Raw genomic sequence first — 17,620 nt, 5'->3', positions numbered from 1 at the left:
GTACACCCGGTATACAATGACGATTTTCCTGTCCAGCAACAACTACAGCGATATTGTTAAAGAATAACACTGTTACTAATAAAACACTCGTATTCTAAGGTTATTCAGATTTATATCTAGAATAGTTATCCTAAGTATGAGGTAGATATAGTAAAATAAATTGTTACTAATAAACTCGGTATAAGTTAGAAATAAGTATTCCCACTTTATTCCGAAATAATAGTTTGGCAACGTCGCAATCTTCTGCACAAATACATAGAACAACGATATATATTGTCTCAAATATGTCAATTTTGATTTTTCTCTGTAACTGACAAACCAATTAACCTAACTGGATTGAGAACTTAGTTTGTTTCTTAGCAAAGGTCGCTACGATATCGGTGACATTTCTTTCTTTGCAATCTGGGAAGGCACAGATCGAGGTACCTGGTTGAATTGGAGAGAAGAGGATATGGGACTACTGATGAGGGGCAAAAAAGCCCCGAAATCGGTATAAACTCGTCCTGCACTCTCCGATTTGACTAGAGTATAATGCTGCTGAATTTTCAGGTTGCAAAGAAATTGAAAATGTTTATACATTTTTTATTATTTTTTTTCGTGGAGTAATTAGGAAACCTTCTCGTTGGATTTTTACCACGATGAGCAGATGGGACGTGAATTATTTAAAATTCCCTCATCTTAATATTCGTCTCGGCACCCGTATGGCTTATAATTTTTGAAAGTTGCGAATGTAGTAACCAGAGAGTTTCCCTCTGTTGTCAATCTAGTGGTATGAGAACGATATTTATGGTCCTTTTCTGTACTATTGTATTGAGAACTTAGTTTGCTAAAAATTTTACGTCACCGTACTCGAACAATTAAAAGCAGAACAGTTAAAAACATTATGTCAAGTGTGTGGACGTAATGCATGTCGGACGTGTGTGTCTAGCATTAGATTAATATTCTCCGAAAAAGCAGATGAAAACAAGAAATTATAATTAGTTTTGACAATAAACAGGGTTGGTCATGTACGAGAGTAAACACTGATATTCGTAATATTCATTCGATTTTGTGAAAATGCTAAAACAGTTCGATTTTTATTCCAAAAGGACATCTTTTAACGATATTAACTGTCATTTATCAACCTTTACGTTCCAGTACCACAAACTTTTAATTTTAAATAGGTAATACATATACCATGTGTGGCACATCATTAGATACAAAAATTGAAGATAAATCACTTAACGTGAAGTAAAACACTCCCTGGTGTATTATCCCGTTATACTCGGGAATTATCCCGTTTTATTTAAGTAAAATCCTTTATAAAAGGTAGGTATAAAATTTATTAAAATTCCTTAAAAAGGGCTACATCACGTATGCAGAACGTGTTCGATTCGATTACAGATCATCATCAGTGCTGAACCTAAAATAAGTATAACCTGATAAGTTAAAGCAAAATTTAAAATATTGACTAAGGTTGAAAAAAAGGTTTAGGTTATACTCAAAAGATGCTCACATACTAAGCCAGCAAAATTGAAAATACTTTGGTGAAAACCCTTTAAAATTATACATTCATGGGAACATTGAGTAATATTGTTATAAGTAACATGGATCCTGTAAATATTACATCATTAGGCCCCTGGCACTATTTGACGACCCTCACTTGAGTTGAACGCGTTCAGAGGTTAAACATGTTCCTCTTAAGTGGGGGTCAAATAATGCCCGGGGCCTAATCATGTAATATTTACGACATACATGTTACTTACAACAGTTCTAGTCAATATTTCCATGACTGTTTGATTTTAAAGGGGTATCACCCAAATATTTTCAATCTGGGTGGCTTAGCATGTTAGCTTCCTACGAGTATAACCTAAACCTTTTTTTTCAACCTTAGTCAACATTTTAAATTTGCTTTAACTTATTAGGTTATACTTATTTTAGGTTCAGCACTAATGGTGATCTGTTATGAGATCGAAAACGTTCTTTTTATGTGATGTACCCACTTTAGGAAATTCTAATAAATTATATACCTTTTACAAAGGATTTTACTTTAATTGTTTGTGATATATGGTATACAGCCAGTTACAGGAAAACTTTTTTCCTTGTGGATCATTAGATAGGTAGTTCCCTGGAGAATGTAGGCATCCACGATATTTTCATATTAACTCTATTCTTATAAAAAATATCAATTTATTAAAAGTGTTCCACCTCTCAAGAATCAAACGTAACGACTATATTTTGCCAGTAAGTTTTAATTTTTTTCCATTACGTCAATAATTACATTAAAACGAACTTGGTATCATTAATAGGAATCTTTTTTAAACGCAACGTAAATAAAATGGACTACGTTTGAAATTAATAAATTTATGATTCAAAACAGTGGCCTTGTCAGATATAGTTATTTAATTAATGTCCAGAATGATCTCCACCAACGTCCAAACAATTATAAAGTCGCTGTTCGAAATAATAGTAAATATTTTAAACCATTTTAAGGCTTATTAGACTAAATTCATGCAATATCCGTCGTTTTTCTCCCTCCGATAAAGCAGGACTCAAGATTTACCCACTGATATTGCTTTTTAAATAACCGAATAGAAAAAAGTCGAGAGGAGTAAATCGGGAGATCTTGCAGGCCATTTAATAAAACCACTTCGAGCAATTCTTAAACTAGTAAACCGTTAAGGTATCGCCTTAAGTTTGCTATAATGTGAAGGTGCGCCATCTTGTTGGAAAAACAAATCATGCCCTGAGTATCTGATAATATTTTCCGTGATATCTGTCAAAATGGGATCAATTGTGCTTCTAATAATTCTAGATATGCTTTTCCGTTCAAATTTTGATACAAAAAAATGGCTCCATAAAACTATTCCCATAAATTCTTGCCCATAAGATTAATTTCAATGGCTATGAGGTATGCGTTTTGTAAAAATCTTTAAGATTTTTATCAGCCCCATTGTGGCAATTATGTGAGCTTACAGTGTCATACATATATTTTGCAGTCACAATCTCAAAAAACTGTAGTCGTTCGTCTGGATCAACTTCATTTATTGACTGTACCAAGTGTATTTTGTAGGGATGGAATTTGTAATGTTGCAGTACACTGCGAAGAGTAGTGCGCGAAAAAACAGATTCTTGAGCTATATTTTTAGTACTTGAGGTTGGTTTCAAATTAAAACCACCTAAAATTGCTGCTTCCTATTTATATCGCTGTTAAACGTTACCAAAAACAGTTCAAATAGCTGAACTTTTTACAAACCTCTTTCAATTTAGTTTTTAATGTAACAAAAAGAATTTTTAATTAACACATTATATGAGGCGCTCCGTGGACAAACGGCGAATACGCCAAATGGGCATTTTGAGAAAAACGCGATTAAAGTTGAAAAAGTGTTTTTAATTCAATAAGGGCGAATATACACGTCATCAAAATTTTGTAATGCGGTTAGGTAAAAACTATTTTTTTTATAAAAAGTTTTGCTTGTTAAGCAAATAAGATCACCCCATCTAAACCAAAATTATAATTCAGGATATTGAAAAAAGTTTTATTCAAAGGATATGATATGAAAAACATTTTTTAATTAAAAATTGTTCTGTTTAAGATAAATCTAAAACTAAAAAAACACCAAACAATAAATTATTAATTCAAGCAAAAATCCATAACATCATCCTGACTTTCTCCAGTTAGCGTTGCCAAATTGGTTTGTGATTCTTGGAGAGAGATCAGCTCATCAAAGAAACTCCTATGATGAAGCGGTATGTATGGAAGAAGTGACTTGATGTCTTTTATTTTTTCCTCTGAAAGTTTTATAGGCTGTTGGTATTTAGGAGACAAAACTGCGGCAGATAAATCAAACAAATGGCGTTGATATTCTCCTACTTTTCCTTTCTGCAAAACAACTTGTTCGGACAAAACATTTTGGTACGTTGGTTGTATGGAAAACCCTTGTTTGAACAACTTGGAGTAAAGAAATACTTTACCATCTTTAAAACTAGCAGTTGATTTTCTTTTTGTAATTAACTTCTGAAGAGCAGTGAAATCAAAAAACATTGATGATGTCATTTTTACTACTTTGAATGGTCTGAACTTCCTTGATGAACGAATTAAGTCAATATAGTGGTCTTCAGAATAAACATCAATATTTCGAAGCCTTAACTCAATGTGACCAAAATCCCTGTCACAAGGTAAATATGAATGTCCAGGAATCATAAAGTAATGTTCTATGAAATCAAATTTTAATTCATGAATTTTTTTCAAACAAGCTAAAACAATGTTCATATTTTTGTTCAGGCCCCCACAATTGTCACTAAATAGCACAACTTTTTTGACTTGATGATCCATAGAATCAAAGTAATGGGACAAGCAGCTTGCTATTTCACATGAACCACGACCTCCAGTACTTTCATTCCACATGTACATAACACATTTTCCAGATTTAACATCATGGACTGCAAAATTGTAGGTCCAAAGCTTCCTTTTGTAATACTGTACAGATGTCGTCAGTTTAGGGGTAGGGAGAGTTTGCTGCAGATCTATACAAATTGCTGAAACTGAGTCTTCATTATTACTTTTATAACTTTTAAGTATTTTTTGAACTGCTTTGGCTCATCTTAAATGAAGTTCCTTGGCAACTTGCAATTGGTTACGTTGTAAATCATCACAATTTGAAAGTTCCATATCTGTTTTGTCACAAAAATTACAAGTATCCGACTTAGGAGGGTTGAAACCAATATTGAATTTTTTATTAAATGTGTCACGATAGAACCGTGAGCTGACAGGGTCAATTAAAGGGTGATTTTCTGTCATCCACTCACAGTACAGGTCATACAACTTGTTTATGTTTAAGTCTGTGGAAAGGTACTTTCGGTAAGGGCTTTTTGCTCTGCTGTAATGGCTTGAACATTTGGGTAAACTATTTACATGTAACATTACAGTTTCTTTCATTTATACACTTACTTTGTTAACTGGATTTTTATTTCCTCTTCTGTCCAATTCTACAGTGCCACTTGTGGATACTTTATTCAAAACAGTTCGAACCCTCTTTTCAGTGACACCATGAATCGCAGAGAATGCTTTTCTGCAGACTTTAAATTCATTGCTTTCAAAAAGTACACTGTACTCAATACTACGTAACTTTCGACTAGGTCGATTTTTAATGCGACAACGGTTGACAGAAACAGATTTCACTCTTTTAGATAAGTAAGCGTTTTGTAGGTTATACTCAGATAATTCCCAAAAGTTTTTAAAAATTATACTAATTTTCTCCAAACCTACTTTCTCAAAACATCCACAGGAACAGGGACTTCCCACAGTCCGCTTAGGCACAAGTTTTCTGTTTTTAATGGTGCTGTATTCTTCACCTGAGTTTCTTTTAACTTTATTCACATTCTTTTGCCACGTGTCTTCAGTTTTCGACCTTTTTCTAGTGTAGCCTTTGTTTTGGTCTTCTGTAAACTCGCTTTCTGACATTGTAGCAGTAAAATTTTAACTTTATTAGTAAAGTAACTCAAACTATTCAAACTAATCAAAATAAAAACTACTTGTTTTGACAAGCAAAACGACACTGTAGCTTAAAACGGTAAAAATAAGACGGAAATCACGGAAATTTTATTCAGAAATTTGGCAAGACAGAAGTGGGAGGGCTAGCTGTGTACCGACGTAGCGGTGGCGTATTCGCCGTTGTTCCACGGAACATTTACCATACTTTTTAAGATTCATACAGTTTGCTTCCGTTAAGTCAACCTATTATAGTTCTGAATAGAAAGGACGAATAAACCATGTTATGGTGGTACATTGTTCGAATAATGATCAGGCTATCCATTGCAATAAAAAAAAAACTGTAACTGGCGTATTCGCCCTTTTTCCTCGGAGCGCCTCATATTATAACAATTTCTTTTAGCAATTTATCAGCGTAACGTTTAATTTTAAAGAGAGGTAATACATTTAATTTTATAGTTTGTCATAAGAAAACAGTATCCTAAATATGAAAAAAAAGTACGGATGCCTGAAATCTCCAGCGAAATACCCGAAATATTGATGTATTATCACACAATGTCTATTTTCTATGTAAAATTAATTGTTGGTGGCACTGGAAGGGATGGAGTTGACAAATAGCAGATGTCCACATCATCCAAATATGACCCTTTAAAAAAAAATCGACTAGATTCAGCATTTTCAGAAAATCTAATGAATATTATAAAATATTATTGAGCACTCATTTAAGTGACCATCTATGATGTTTTCTTATCACATTTGAATTATTTCTTGTTTTAACAGATAATTCTATAACTTTCACTCACAGGATTTTCAATTTTCCTGTTAAATCATTTTTAATATTTTAACTACTCAAGCAAATTCTGTAAGAAAAATAGCTTATCAAACTTTTTGCCTAATGCATATTTAAATTTTTAAGTACAATTTTCAAGACAACTAGAAAGCATAAACAAGCTTAGAACCAGCAAAATTGTTCGTGTTGAAGAAAAAGTACCTTTAGTTATTGCACTCTTTGTGTCATACTTTTTCCCATACACGAACTAAAAATTTTAAAAAAGTTGTAGTTTAAAAATCTACGAAAAGTCACTACCACTTACCAAAAGGATCAAATCGTCAATATGTGTGTCCAGGTTGAGAAATACATTTGTCAGAAAATTGTTGATTGTATTTATACTTTCATATTTTACTTACAGTTTTTATGAGTTTTTATTTCTATTTTATATTATTTCAAATAGTTTATTATTAAACATGTTTATCTCGCTTTAAGTAATTAAATATTTGTATCATATCGTTTGTATCATATAAAAAACTACAAAAAAAAATAAAGATCCAAGTCGGCATATATTGGTATTTGCCAACATAAAAATATGATTCTGATATTTTTGTAAAATAATATAAAGACTACCTAAACAATTTTGGCTTACAATAATTTCCTTTTTCTTTTCGGTGTAACATATCATTACATATAATTACCTTATATAAAATATTGTAATTCATAATGAAAGTATATTAAATAATATACCATTTACCTGGTGGGCAAACGAAATAAATACAAGAAAATTGCAACAATTAAGTTATATATTTAAGTTTGGTGATTATCAGAGTATAAAAAAATTTGTGGTCGACAATCTGAACATAAAATATAAAAACCGGTAGACTATTTTTTCGCTGAATAATTTGTTCTGTGTTAAATATTACATTTTTTTTAAATCCTATCTTTCCGACTAATTCAGTTTACTTTTGGCATGTGCCACAACTAATTTTATACAATATTATGTTTATAATATGGGATTACGATACAACAGCCTGCAATAAAAATTTTACGTTTTTAACTGCTGTTTGACGTTTCGAGTACCACTCCAATAATAGGTTTCGAAAAAAGATTATTTCAAAAATATTGTGTGTTTTTATAATCAAAAGTTAATTTTAATTAAGGATATTTTTTGCCTTCATCTTGTGGGTCAGCAGCAATTATTTTACTTGAAAATTTTGAGGGTGGTGTTTTTACCTGAGGATGATATTAAATTTTTATTATTTTGTATGTGCGGGTATTTTTGTTTGTGTACTTTGTGTGATTATGTATTATGTTTATGTATGTTTATTTATTGTGTGTTGTATTATGTCCTATATGTAATTGTAGACGATGTGTCACGGACTATCTATTAATCGGTTTATGTTGGTATATTTTTCTTGCTGACTTCCTTTTTTAGTATTTTCAATCAACGCCTGCTACATTATTCTGATGGGTTTGCTACACATTTTTTTTCTTTAGTGGGATGACAGCTCCTTCTTCATTTTCCTTTTTTTATGTCCAATTTTATCATATTTATTGATGCATATTTCTATTGCACTCTGTGTACATTATTCCAGGAATATTTGCATATCTGTGATTTGTCGAAGTCTGTGCTTTCAAACGAGCATGAAAAATACATCAAAAACAGAGACTTAGACAAATTACAGGTATGCTTACATGCATGGGACAATTAACATAGGATAAAATGGAAAGATGCATTAACAATCATACAAAAACGTACATAAAAAAGAGAAAAATCAAAAGAAGCAGCTCTCATCCTACTTAATGACGAAAAATATGTAGCAAACACATCAGCATAACGTGACTGCCCGTACCAAAAGAATATATCAGTAACAACAATATACCAACATTGACAGATTAACAGAAAGTTTATTATCTAGTAAAATAATAAACAAACGCATAACACGCAAACAAATAATACACACACAGACAAAATAAACAGAATTTGATATCAGGCTGAGGGTAAAATCACCACTCACAGAATTTTTAACTAAAACACGATTATTTGCCACCAAAATCTAAGTCAAACCTGTCAAGTTTAAAAAAACATAATCCTACACAACTTTTTGTTATAAAAACAGTCCTAACTATCTTTGAAATAATCTTTTTTAAACATAATTTTCGGAATATAAATCGGAACTTCAAACAGCAGTTAAAAACGAAATTTTCATTACAATCAATTGTGGAATAACTCCATAAAAACATAACATTTAACTTAGACATGCCACAAGAACACAGCTTCAGAATATTTTTAATTTTATACATACCCGAACTGTAGTCTATATCATTTTTACCTTCAGTTAATACATACATACAAAAATATAAAGATAAAGATGATGGCACACTTATTGTCTACAAAATCATTTGTATTACCTGCTTAAAAGTGTATATAAGTCAGAGAGATAGAAATTTTAATAAACGTTTAACGAAACACACGATTTTACTCAATACCAAAATCAATTTTATATAGAAGAGGAGATATCAACTAAACCTTGAAATGTTATGTAAAAAGAAAAAAAGAAAAAATATTGCTTGTGAGTTTTTTGAAATTAAATTTTTAAGCGGGAACAGAGAACTTTAACAGATTAAAGAAATATATGCGTACCAAAATATTTTTTCTCAAATATGAAAGTATATATATACATAATCCATAAAATATTATTGTTTGTAATAACTGCCATTTTTTAAATTAATATAATTGTTATTTTAATAACATAACCTTAAACTCGGCCACTTTTTTGAGTACAAAATTATACAGCTACAGGCATCTATAGAGCTTAAAGGCAACTGAAAATTCCAGAAAGTAGAAAACAGTTTTAAATACATAAGGGATGGTAGAACCAAAATCTTACAATTGCAACCAAAACAATCAATGCGTAGATTCTTGGTTATTTGAATAAAGTAAGTTTATTTTTTTGAGAGTTTTTTTAATCTTTTTAAAGAAAACTTATAATAGGTTATAGGTTCGAATAAAATGATATTTAAAAGTTTTTGCTTTTGTTATACAATATCAAAAGCTACTTCCGTTTTTTTATAATGTTTCTTGAACTTCGTTTATAACTTTATTTAAATAACATCAGTTCACCCAGTTCACAGCAAATCAAGGAAATCCCAATTCTGATGCTAGCTTACATTCTATATAAACATGTTTTTTTAGCTACCTATAAACGGATCGTCGGTCGTAGGAAATAAACTTTTTATACCCTTAAAAGTATTATTCATATAAAGATATGTACAATTTAGATCAAATAGTCTTACAAATTTTAAAAGCATCTGGAATATTGGGCACCAGTCATTAAAAAGTTAGATAATATTGTAATTATATGGGATTAAACGACAATTGATTGTAATGAAATTAATATTTTATATTTTTTGACGTTTCGATTTGCGATCCAGAAATCGTTTTAAAAAAATATATAGGGTGTCCCAGACTAAATTATCCACGCTATATCTCTTAAACGACTAGAGATTATCGAACGGGACAAAAACTGATCTATTCCATTTTTGTTACACTTTATTATGGCGTAGAAAAAATCATCCCCGAAATGTTCATCCCTTAGTTACAACCACTAACTTTAAATTTTTTAATAGCACCCTGTACATTTTTTTATAGTTTTGGAAGTGGTCTTCCATCTTCTATTCAAAATTTTTTTTAAAACTAAAATGGGTTCGAAAGTAATCAAGAAAATACCAGTTTATTTTTTATTTTGTTAAATTAATCAAGAAAGCCTTAAACCTTAAAGGAATAATAAAAATAACTGTAATAAAAATTACATGAAAAAATAAAACAAAATACCAATTAACTAATTAATATTATTTACATTATATGTTAGAATTATTGTAGTCCACCTACTGCAACACACATTTCGAATATCCAAGATATAAAATAACGGAAAAAGTTTTTCAAATATTGTGACTTTATATAAAAAAAACATTTCTTTATATAAAAAAGAAACAAGTTTTTCCTTCAATCGAAACATTTTTGTGTAAATGTGAAAAACCGAAAAATGACAAATTGAGTTACCTACATACCAGAAATATTGGCACGATTCGAAAAATGTGTGTTGCAGCAGGTGAACTACAATTCGAACATCTAATGTAAATAATATTAATTAGTTAATTATTGTTACTTCAACTTTTTTTTCATGTAATTTGTATTGCTTTGATTTTATTGTTACTTTAAGCTTTAAGGCTTTCTTGATTAATTTAACAAAAATAAAATGACATTTTCTTGATTACTTTGGAACAAATTTTATTTTAGAAAAATTTGTTGAATAGACGATGAAAGACCACATGCAAAATTATAAAAAAATTTACAGGGTGCTACTAAAAAAGTTAGAGGTTGTAACTAAGGGACGATCATTTAGAGGATGCTTTTATCTACTCCATAATAAAGTGTATTAGAAAAGAAATAGATCATTTTTTGTCCAATTCGAAAAGCTCTATTCGTTTAAGAGATATAGCGTAGATAAATTAGTCTGGGACACCTTGCATAGCTACGCGTTAACAATTTTTAAATGATATTTTTTGAAAACGATTTCCAGACTGAAAATCAAAATGGCACAAACAAATGTAAAATATAATTTTCACTTATTAAAATAAAAAATTGCCGGTTAAAATTGCCGTTATGTATTGTCCTAGTGACAATTTGACATTTGATGCAGAACTAAGAGTTTATTATGGTTTTCTTAAATGAGACAGTTGTCAAAACTATAAAACTCGTTGTAATTAAAGATAAACAAAATACCTAAAAATTATTCCAACTATAATAATATACGTAGAAAATTCCCACTTTTATAATAATCTGATTGGACATTCACACGTGATGACAAATCTTAATACACGATTGAAAATTAAAATCATTAAAAAATAATAAAAAAAATATTGCTGAATACATTGCAAGTCTAACATTGGCTACACATAGTTTTAATTAAGTATTATTAATTCATTTAAAAAAATCGTATATGAGGTAAATGCATGTTTCTTATATCAAATTAACGCCAATTTTTTCTAATACGATGATATAAGTTTGTCTGTGAAAAATGATTGCAAAATAGGGTTGCTAGCTGAAACGCGATGTATCAGAGGTGAAGTGAAAGAGAGCTAGTTCGTCGTCACTAGTTTGCCATGGTTGACAAGGTTTAATGATGCATGTGAGTTATTAAAACTGTCATCTTGTCAAACCAGTGGCGTTGCGCGCTAGCTCTCTTTCATTTTATCTCTGATATCTCACGTTTTTAACAGCCAGCAACTTAAAAATCATCATCTTCACATATTTTACTAAATAGTTTATTAATTTAATACACCTATTTGACGAAATTTGAAAATAAAATCTTTTGATTTGAATTGTAAATAAAATTATAATTAATTAATACTAAGGTATATTATGTAAAATACCGAAGTTATCGAAGACGTAGGCGTAGGATATTGCATTTTAAAATGTTTTGTTTAGATTTGTAAGATTTTTAGTTTTAACATCCCATCAGCTGTGTATACTCGGCAAAAACGCAACTCAATAAGCGTTTCGAACATTTAAATAATCAAAAAAATGAAAGAAACGGTTTACGGATGCTGAGAAAAAACGTGGATTTCTACCTGGTCAATAGCCTGCGAGAACTAACCTTAGACAGAGCGAGAAGTTTTTGTGTACTACGACTGACCTGTAGCAAAGGGCCATTGTAGCAAATACAACGAACACACCCCCTACCACCGACATGAGCGTGCTTACGAGAAAGATCGTGTTCGAGCCGTGATAGTCCTCTGTTTTTCCGAAGACAATCGGCCGTAGTCGGGTCGACGTCATCGACGAGTAGTCACGTGACGGGCAGCCATCGCATGCACATACACAGCAGGCGGTAGACAGACACATAGAGAGAAGGAAAGCACCAAATAAGACACTTTGCTAGGCGATTTTCGTGTCAGTGGCCAAAGCGGCTTAAAATCACGTATTCATTGTTTAAAAATGTGTTCAAATATTGAGACTACATCTCTATTGCAATACTTTACCTGTTGCTTTAAAATATACCAAAATACTTACCATAACAAATACAAATCCTTAAAACTTTATCCTTAAATCTTTAAACCTAAACTAAATCCTTAAATCCTAAAACGATTTCGACTAAATTATAACTAGTATTTTCTTGACCTATGTATGTTGACTTTTAAATAATAAAAATACGAGATCCTTTGTAAAAGGTATACATAAAATTCCCTAAACAAGGGATCCATTAAATCACAGAACGTTTTCGAATTAAAAAATCCATCATCAGTGTTACTAAAAGCCAAAAGATAGCATGACTGAGCCACCAAAATGTTTTGGGTAAAAGCCCTTTATATCTTGAAAATTGTTGTGATATACAACATATTTTTAATAATATTTAGTGATGTTGCAAATATTCTTGAATATTACCCAGGGCAAGATAGGACTTTTCCCACGTGGTTGGAATTTAAGGACTGAAACCTTCTCAAACAATGGACTGAAAACAAGTGAGGTTTCAATCTGTAAATTCCAACCACGTGGGAAGAGTCCTATGTTGCGCTGGGTAATACCTAGGAATATTTGCAACATTACTAAATATTACTAAAAATATGTAGTGTATTACAACAATTTTCAACATTTAAAGGGTTTTTACCCAAAACATTTTGGTGGCTCAGGCATGCTATTTTTTGGTTTTTAGTAACACTGATGATGATTTTTTAATCCGAAAACGTTTATTTTAAATATACCTTTTACAAGGTATCTCGTATTTTTGTGATTTATGGTATACAGCCAGCTACAGGAATTTTATTTTCCTCATGGATTTTTTAAATAAGATGTACGAACGGTACTATAGATTAAACCTAGCGATTTGTAATTGAATTTTGCCACACGTGAAAGGTATTCGTACATATAAATAATAGTTATAGTAATAGTCATATATTCTGCAAGTAAAACGAGAATTACTGTCAAACAAAACAAGAAAAAAACTACTTTAACAATTTTTGTGATACAACGGCGTTGTATTTTTTAAAAACTCATTTATGATCATATAAATTAAGATTTATAATATGGATTAGGAATAGAATTCAAGGTTACAAATTGTAACGATCCAAAAAATTTTAATTGTTTTAAATTCCTATATACACTGTCCTATATACAATTCCTATATACTGATGACAGCTAACTAGCTTGAAACCGGTAAGGGTGTTTATGACACTCTCTGAACGAACTGAAACATAAGACGTCTCTTGGTTTCTTTTTGCATCGAAATTAGTATTTTCGATTAGTTTTACTAGTGAGTATGCAATCCCAATTTTTCATTGGAATTTTGCCACGCTGGACAGGCATTGAGTGAGATGCAATTTATAGACCTCCCGCGGCCTTCTTTGTTTCCAGCATTGGTTTGGTTTGTAAATTGTAGAAAATACGAAGGCGTTACCAGAAAATTGGTCTCAATAAAAGTTTTATTTTTAATATTTTTAATTTTATTAAAATAAAACTTTAAATTGTTTTATGCTGATGTCGCCAGGGCATCAATATCATGTTATTATGCTGTAATTCGGTACTAGCAGTCGGATCTATTTCAGATTGTTCAAAGATAGTCATATATATGTTTCCCGAGTTTCAAACCCGATTTCAGGACAAACTACTAGTTTGGCCTAGGCCAAACTAGTTTATCCTATCGCGCGTAGGCCACACTAGTTTGTCCCAGGCCAAACTAGTTTATCCTGATATAAATAAACACACTTCAGGCCAAACTAGTTTGGCTTAGGCCAAACTAGTTTATCCTGATATAAAGACGCACACCTAGGCCAAACTAGTACGGCCTTCTTCTTCTTCTTCTTGTAGTGCCTATCCGTTTCGGATATTGGCGACCATCATAGCAAACTCTACTTTTCACACTGCTGCTCTCAAAAGGTGTGTAGTGGTTGTGTTGAACCACGTACGTAGATTTTTCAGCCAGGAAATCCTTCGCCTAGTACGGCCTAGCCTACACTAATTTAGCCGAGTCGAAAGTAATTTGACGAACACGTAAGGACTTTTACATGCGAGGAATTCCGAAATCACGTCCTTTATAATCCAAGGATGGTACTAAAAGTGAGAAATTTGACCTAGGCTGTCTGTCCGTCGGTCCGTCCGACCGCGAATATAACTGCTCCATCACTATACCAGCTAGAATGACAAACTAGGTGTTAAATGAAAGCTGATAATCCAAGGATGGTACTAAAAGTGAGAAATTTGACCTAGGCTGTCTGTCCGTCGGTCCGTCCGACCGCGAATATAACTGCTCCGTCACTATACTAGGTAAAATGACAAATAAGGTGATAAATGAAAGCTTATAATCCAAGGATGGTAATAAAGGTGAGAAATTTGAGCTAGGCTGTCTGTCCTTCGGTGGGTCCTACCGCGAATATAACTGCTCCGTCACTATACCAAGTAGAATGACAAATGAGGTGTCAACTGAAAGCCTATAATCCAAGGATGGTACTAAAAGTAAGGAATTTGAACTATGCTGTATGTCCGTCGGTCCGTTCGACCGCGAATATAACTGCTTCGTCACTATACCAGGTAGAATGACAAATGAGGTGTCAAATAAAAGCTTATAATCGAAGGATGTTACTAAAGGTGAGAAATCTTAGCAAGGCTGTCTGTCCGTCTGTCCGTCCGACCGCGAATGTAATTCTTCCATCAATATACCAGATTTAATGACAAATGATGTGTCAAATGAAAGCTTATAATCCAAAGCTGGTACTAAAGGTGAGAAATTTGTTCTAGGACTTGGGGTTCTAGACGCTCACTTCAGGTCAAACTAGTTTGGCCTTTAGTAACATCCTTGGATTATAAGCTTTTATTTGACACCTCATTTTTCATTTTACCTGGTATAGTGACAGATCAGTTATATTCGCGGTCGGACGGACCGACAGACAGACAGCCTAGGTAAATTTTTTCAATTTTAATACCATCCTTGGATTATAAGGTTTCATTTGACACCTCATTTGTCATTCTACCTGGTATAGTGACAGAGCAGTTATATTCGCGGTCGGACAGACCGACAGACAGTCAGCCTAGGTCAAATTTCTCACTTTTAGTACCATCCTTGGATTATAAGCTTTCATTTGACACCTCACTTGTGATTCTACCTGGTATAGTGACGGAGCAGTTATATTCGCGGTCGGACGGACCGACGGTCAGACAGCCTAGCTAAAGTTTCTCACCTTTAGTACCATCCTTGGATTATACGCTTTCATTTGACACCTCATTTGTCATTCTACCTGGTATAGTGACAGAGCAGTTATATTCGCGGTCGAACGGACCGACGGACAAACAGCCTAGGTCAAATTCCTAACTTTTAGTGCCATCCTTGGATTATAAGCTTTCATTTAACACCTAGTTTGTCATTCTAGCTGGTATAGTGATGGAGCAGTTATATTCGCGGTCGGACAGACCGACGGACAGACAGCCTAGGTCAAATTTGTCAATTTTAGTACAATCCTTGGATTATAAAGGACGTGATTTGGGAATTCCCCGCATGTAAAAGTCCTTACATGTTCGTCAAATTATTTTCGACTTGGCTAAATTAGTGTAGGCTAGGCCGTACTAGGCGAAGGATTCCTGGCTGAAAAATCTACGTACGTGGTTCAACACAACCACTACAAGTCTTTTCAGAGCAGCAGTGTGAAAAGTAGATTGCCATGATAGTCGCCAACATCCAAAACGGATACGCACTACAAGAAGAAGAAGAAGAAGGCCGTACTAGTTTATCCTGAAGTGTGAATCTTTATTATATCAGGATAAACTAGTTTGACCTAGGCCAAACTAGTTTGGCCTGAAGTGTGCGTGTTTATATCAGGATAAACTAGTTTGGCCTAGGATGAACTTGCTTGGCCTACGCGCGATAGGATAAACTAGTTTGGCCTAGGCCAAACTAGTTTGTCGTGAAATCGGGTTTGGCCGGTAACATATACACTCTCTGATGAAAGCTAACGAGCTTGAAACCGGTAAGAGTATTTATGGCACTCTTTGAACGAACTGAAATATAATACGTCTCTTTGTTTCGTTTTACAGCGAAATTATTATTTTTTAATTATGTTTAAAACTTTTGTGAGACCCAGTATACAGTATATTATAAAAATGAATAGCTTCCTATATTCATAAAGGAATTGCGTATTCAAATATTCGAAGGAAAGTTGTTTAATTAGCCTGTAAGATTTATTTATTCAAAAACACTTGCACTGTTAATCAAAGTTACTATTTTGTGGCGCGTTTTACTTCAAATTTAGCAAATATTGTGAAAAAATCTTTTAAAATTAAACTAGAATTTTGTTTTGCATCAAAATGAAAATACATTTTCGCGCCACGTAATATTCATATCAGACAAAAGATCTTTTGTAGCTGGAATATTGTATGCGCCACTCATTTTTACGGCGTTTAGCGATTTTTTATCCTTGTTTTAATAAATAGTGCAGTCACTGAAGGTGGATATGAGCTATTACCTCCGATTTCGTTGAACCTCCATCGATTTGCATGAAAATTGGTGAGTGGTTAGATGATATCTCAAGGAACAAAGGTGACATGGTGCAAACTGGTGCTTTTACCCTGGGGGTGGATGCCACCCCTTCTCGGGGGTAAAAATTATTTTATTAAAAATAACCCCACAATTCTATAGAGGGAAAAATTATAAGCAAAATTTGTTATATAAAGTTATTAAAATAAATCAAAACTTTTTGAGTTATTAAAGATCAAAGATTATAATTTTTCGTGAGAAAAATGCATGTTTTTAACCGATTTTTCATAAATAACTTAACAACTATAAATTTTTACAAAAAAGTTATTATAATTTGAGGCTAATAAAAAATCAAATAAACTCCTTACTACAAAAACCTTTCTATGGTAACTAAAAGTAAGTTATAGGCAATTGAATGTATATTTCTTTCGTCGAGTACCCAAATCTAAGTATTCAAGCTTAAATACCGCCAAAATGATGCATTTTATAACATAAACTTATTCAATATTTGTCAAAGTTCATAGAAATATCTATCAAATAAGCCCTCGAACAAGTTGATAGCATTAAAATTTATGCACCAAAAATGTTTCAAAATGTATCTTTTAAAAATTTTTCCAAAAAATGTTATTGTTTTTTTATAAATACGTCCGTTAATTTTTAAGATATCAGGTTCACCTAAAAATTAATTAAAATCTGATTCCAAGAGCTATTAAAAAATGTCGAAATTAGGTTTTTAAATGTCTCACTTTTTTAACAATAAAAGGTTAAATGGCCTCGGTTAAATACATGGTTCTAGCAGCAACATTGAAATTTTAAACGTTTCTATCTCGGTTATTTTTTACTCTACGGAAATAG

The 17,620-nt window shown here is 32.2% G+C and overlaps 1 protein-coding gene across 1 annotated transcript in view; it reads right to left on the bottom strand.

The window, feature by feature from the left end:
- The window catches only part of LOC114325931 (uncharacterized), a 424,930-nt gene that overhangs the window by 134,451 nt on the left and 272,859 nt on the right, over positions 1–17,620 (bottom strand). Inside the window, exon 13 of the mRNA XM_050660141.1 lies at positions 11,903–12,041. Within this exon, the coding sequence (XP_050516098.1) occupies positions 11,903–12,041 (139 nt within the window). The remainder of the gene's footprint in view (positions 1–11,902; positions 12,042–17,620) is intronic.

The sequence above is a fragment of the Diabrotica virgifera genome, chromosome 1, assembly GCF_917563875.1.
Source record: "Diabrotica virgifera virgifera chromosome 1, PGI_DIABVI_V3a".
In the NCBI taxonomy this organism is placed as follows: domain Eukaryota; kingdom Metazoa; phylum Arthropoda; class Insecta; order Coleoptera; family Chrysomelidae; genus Diabrotica; species Diabrotica virgifera.
This window is presented reverse-complemented; position numbering and strand designations above follow the sequence as displayed.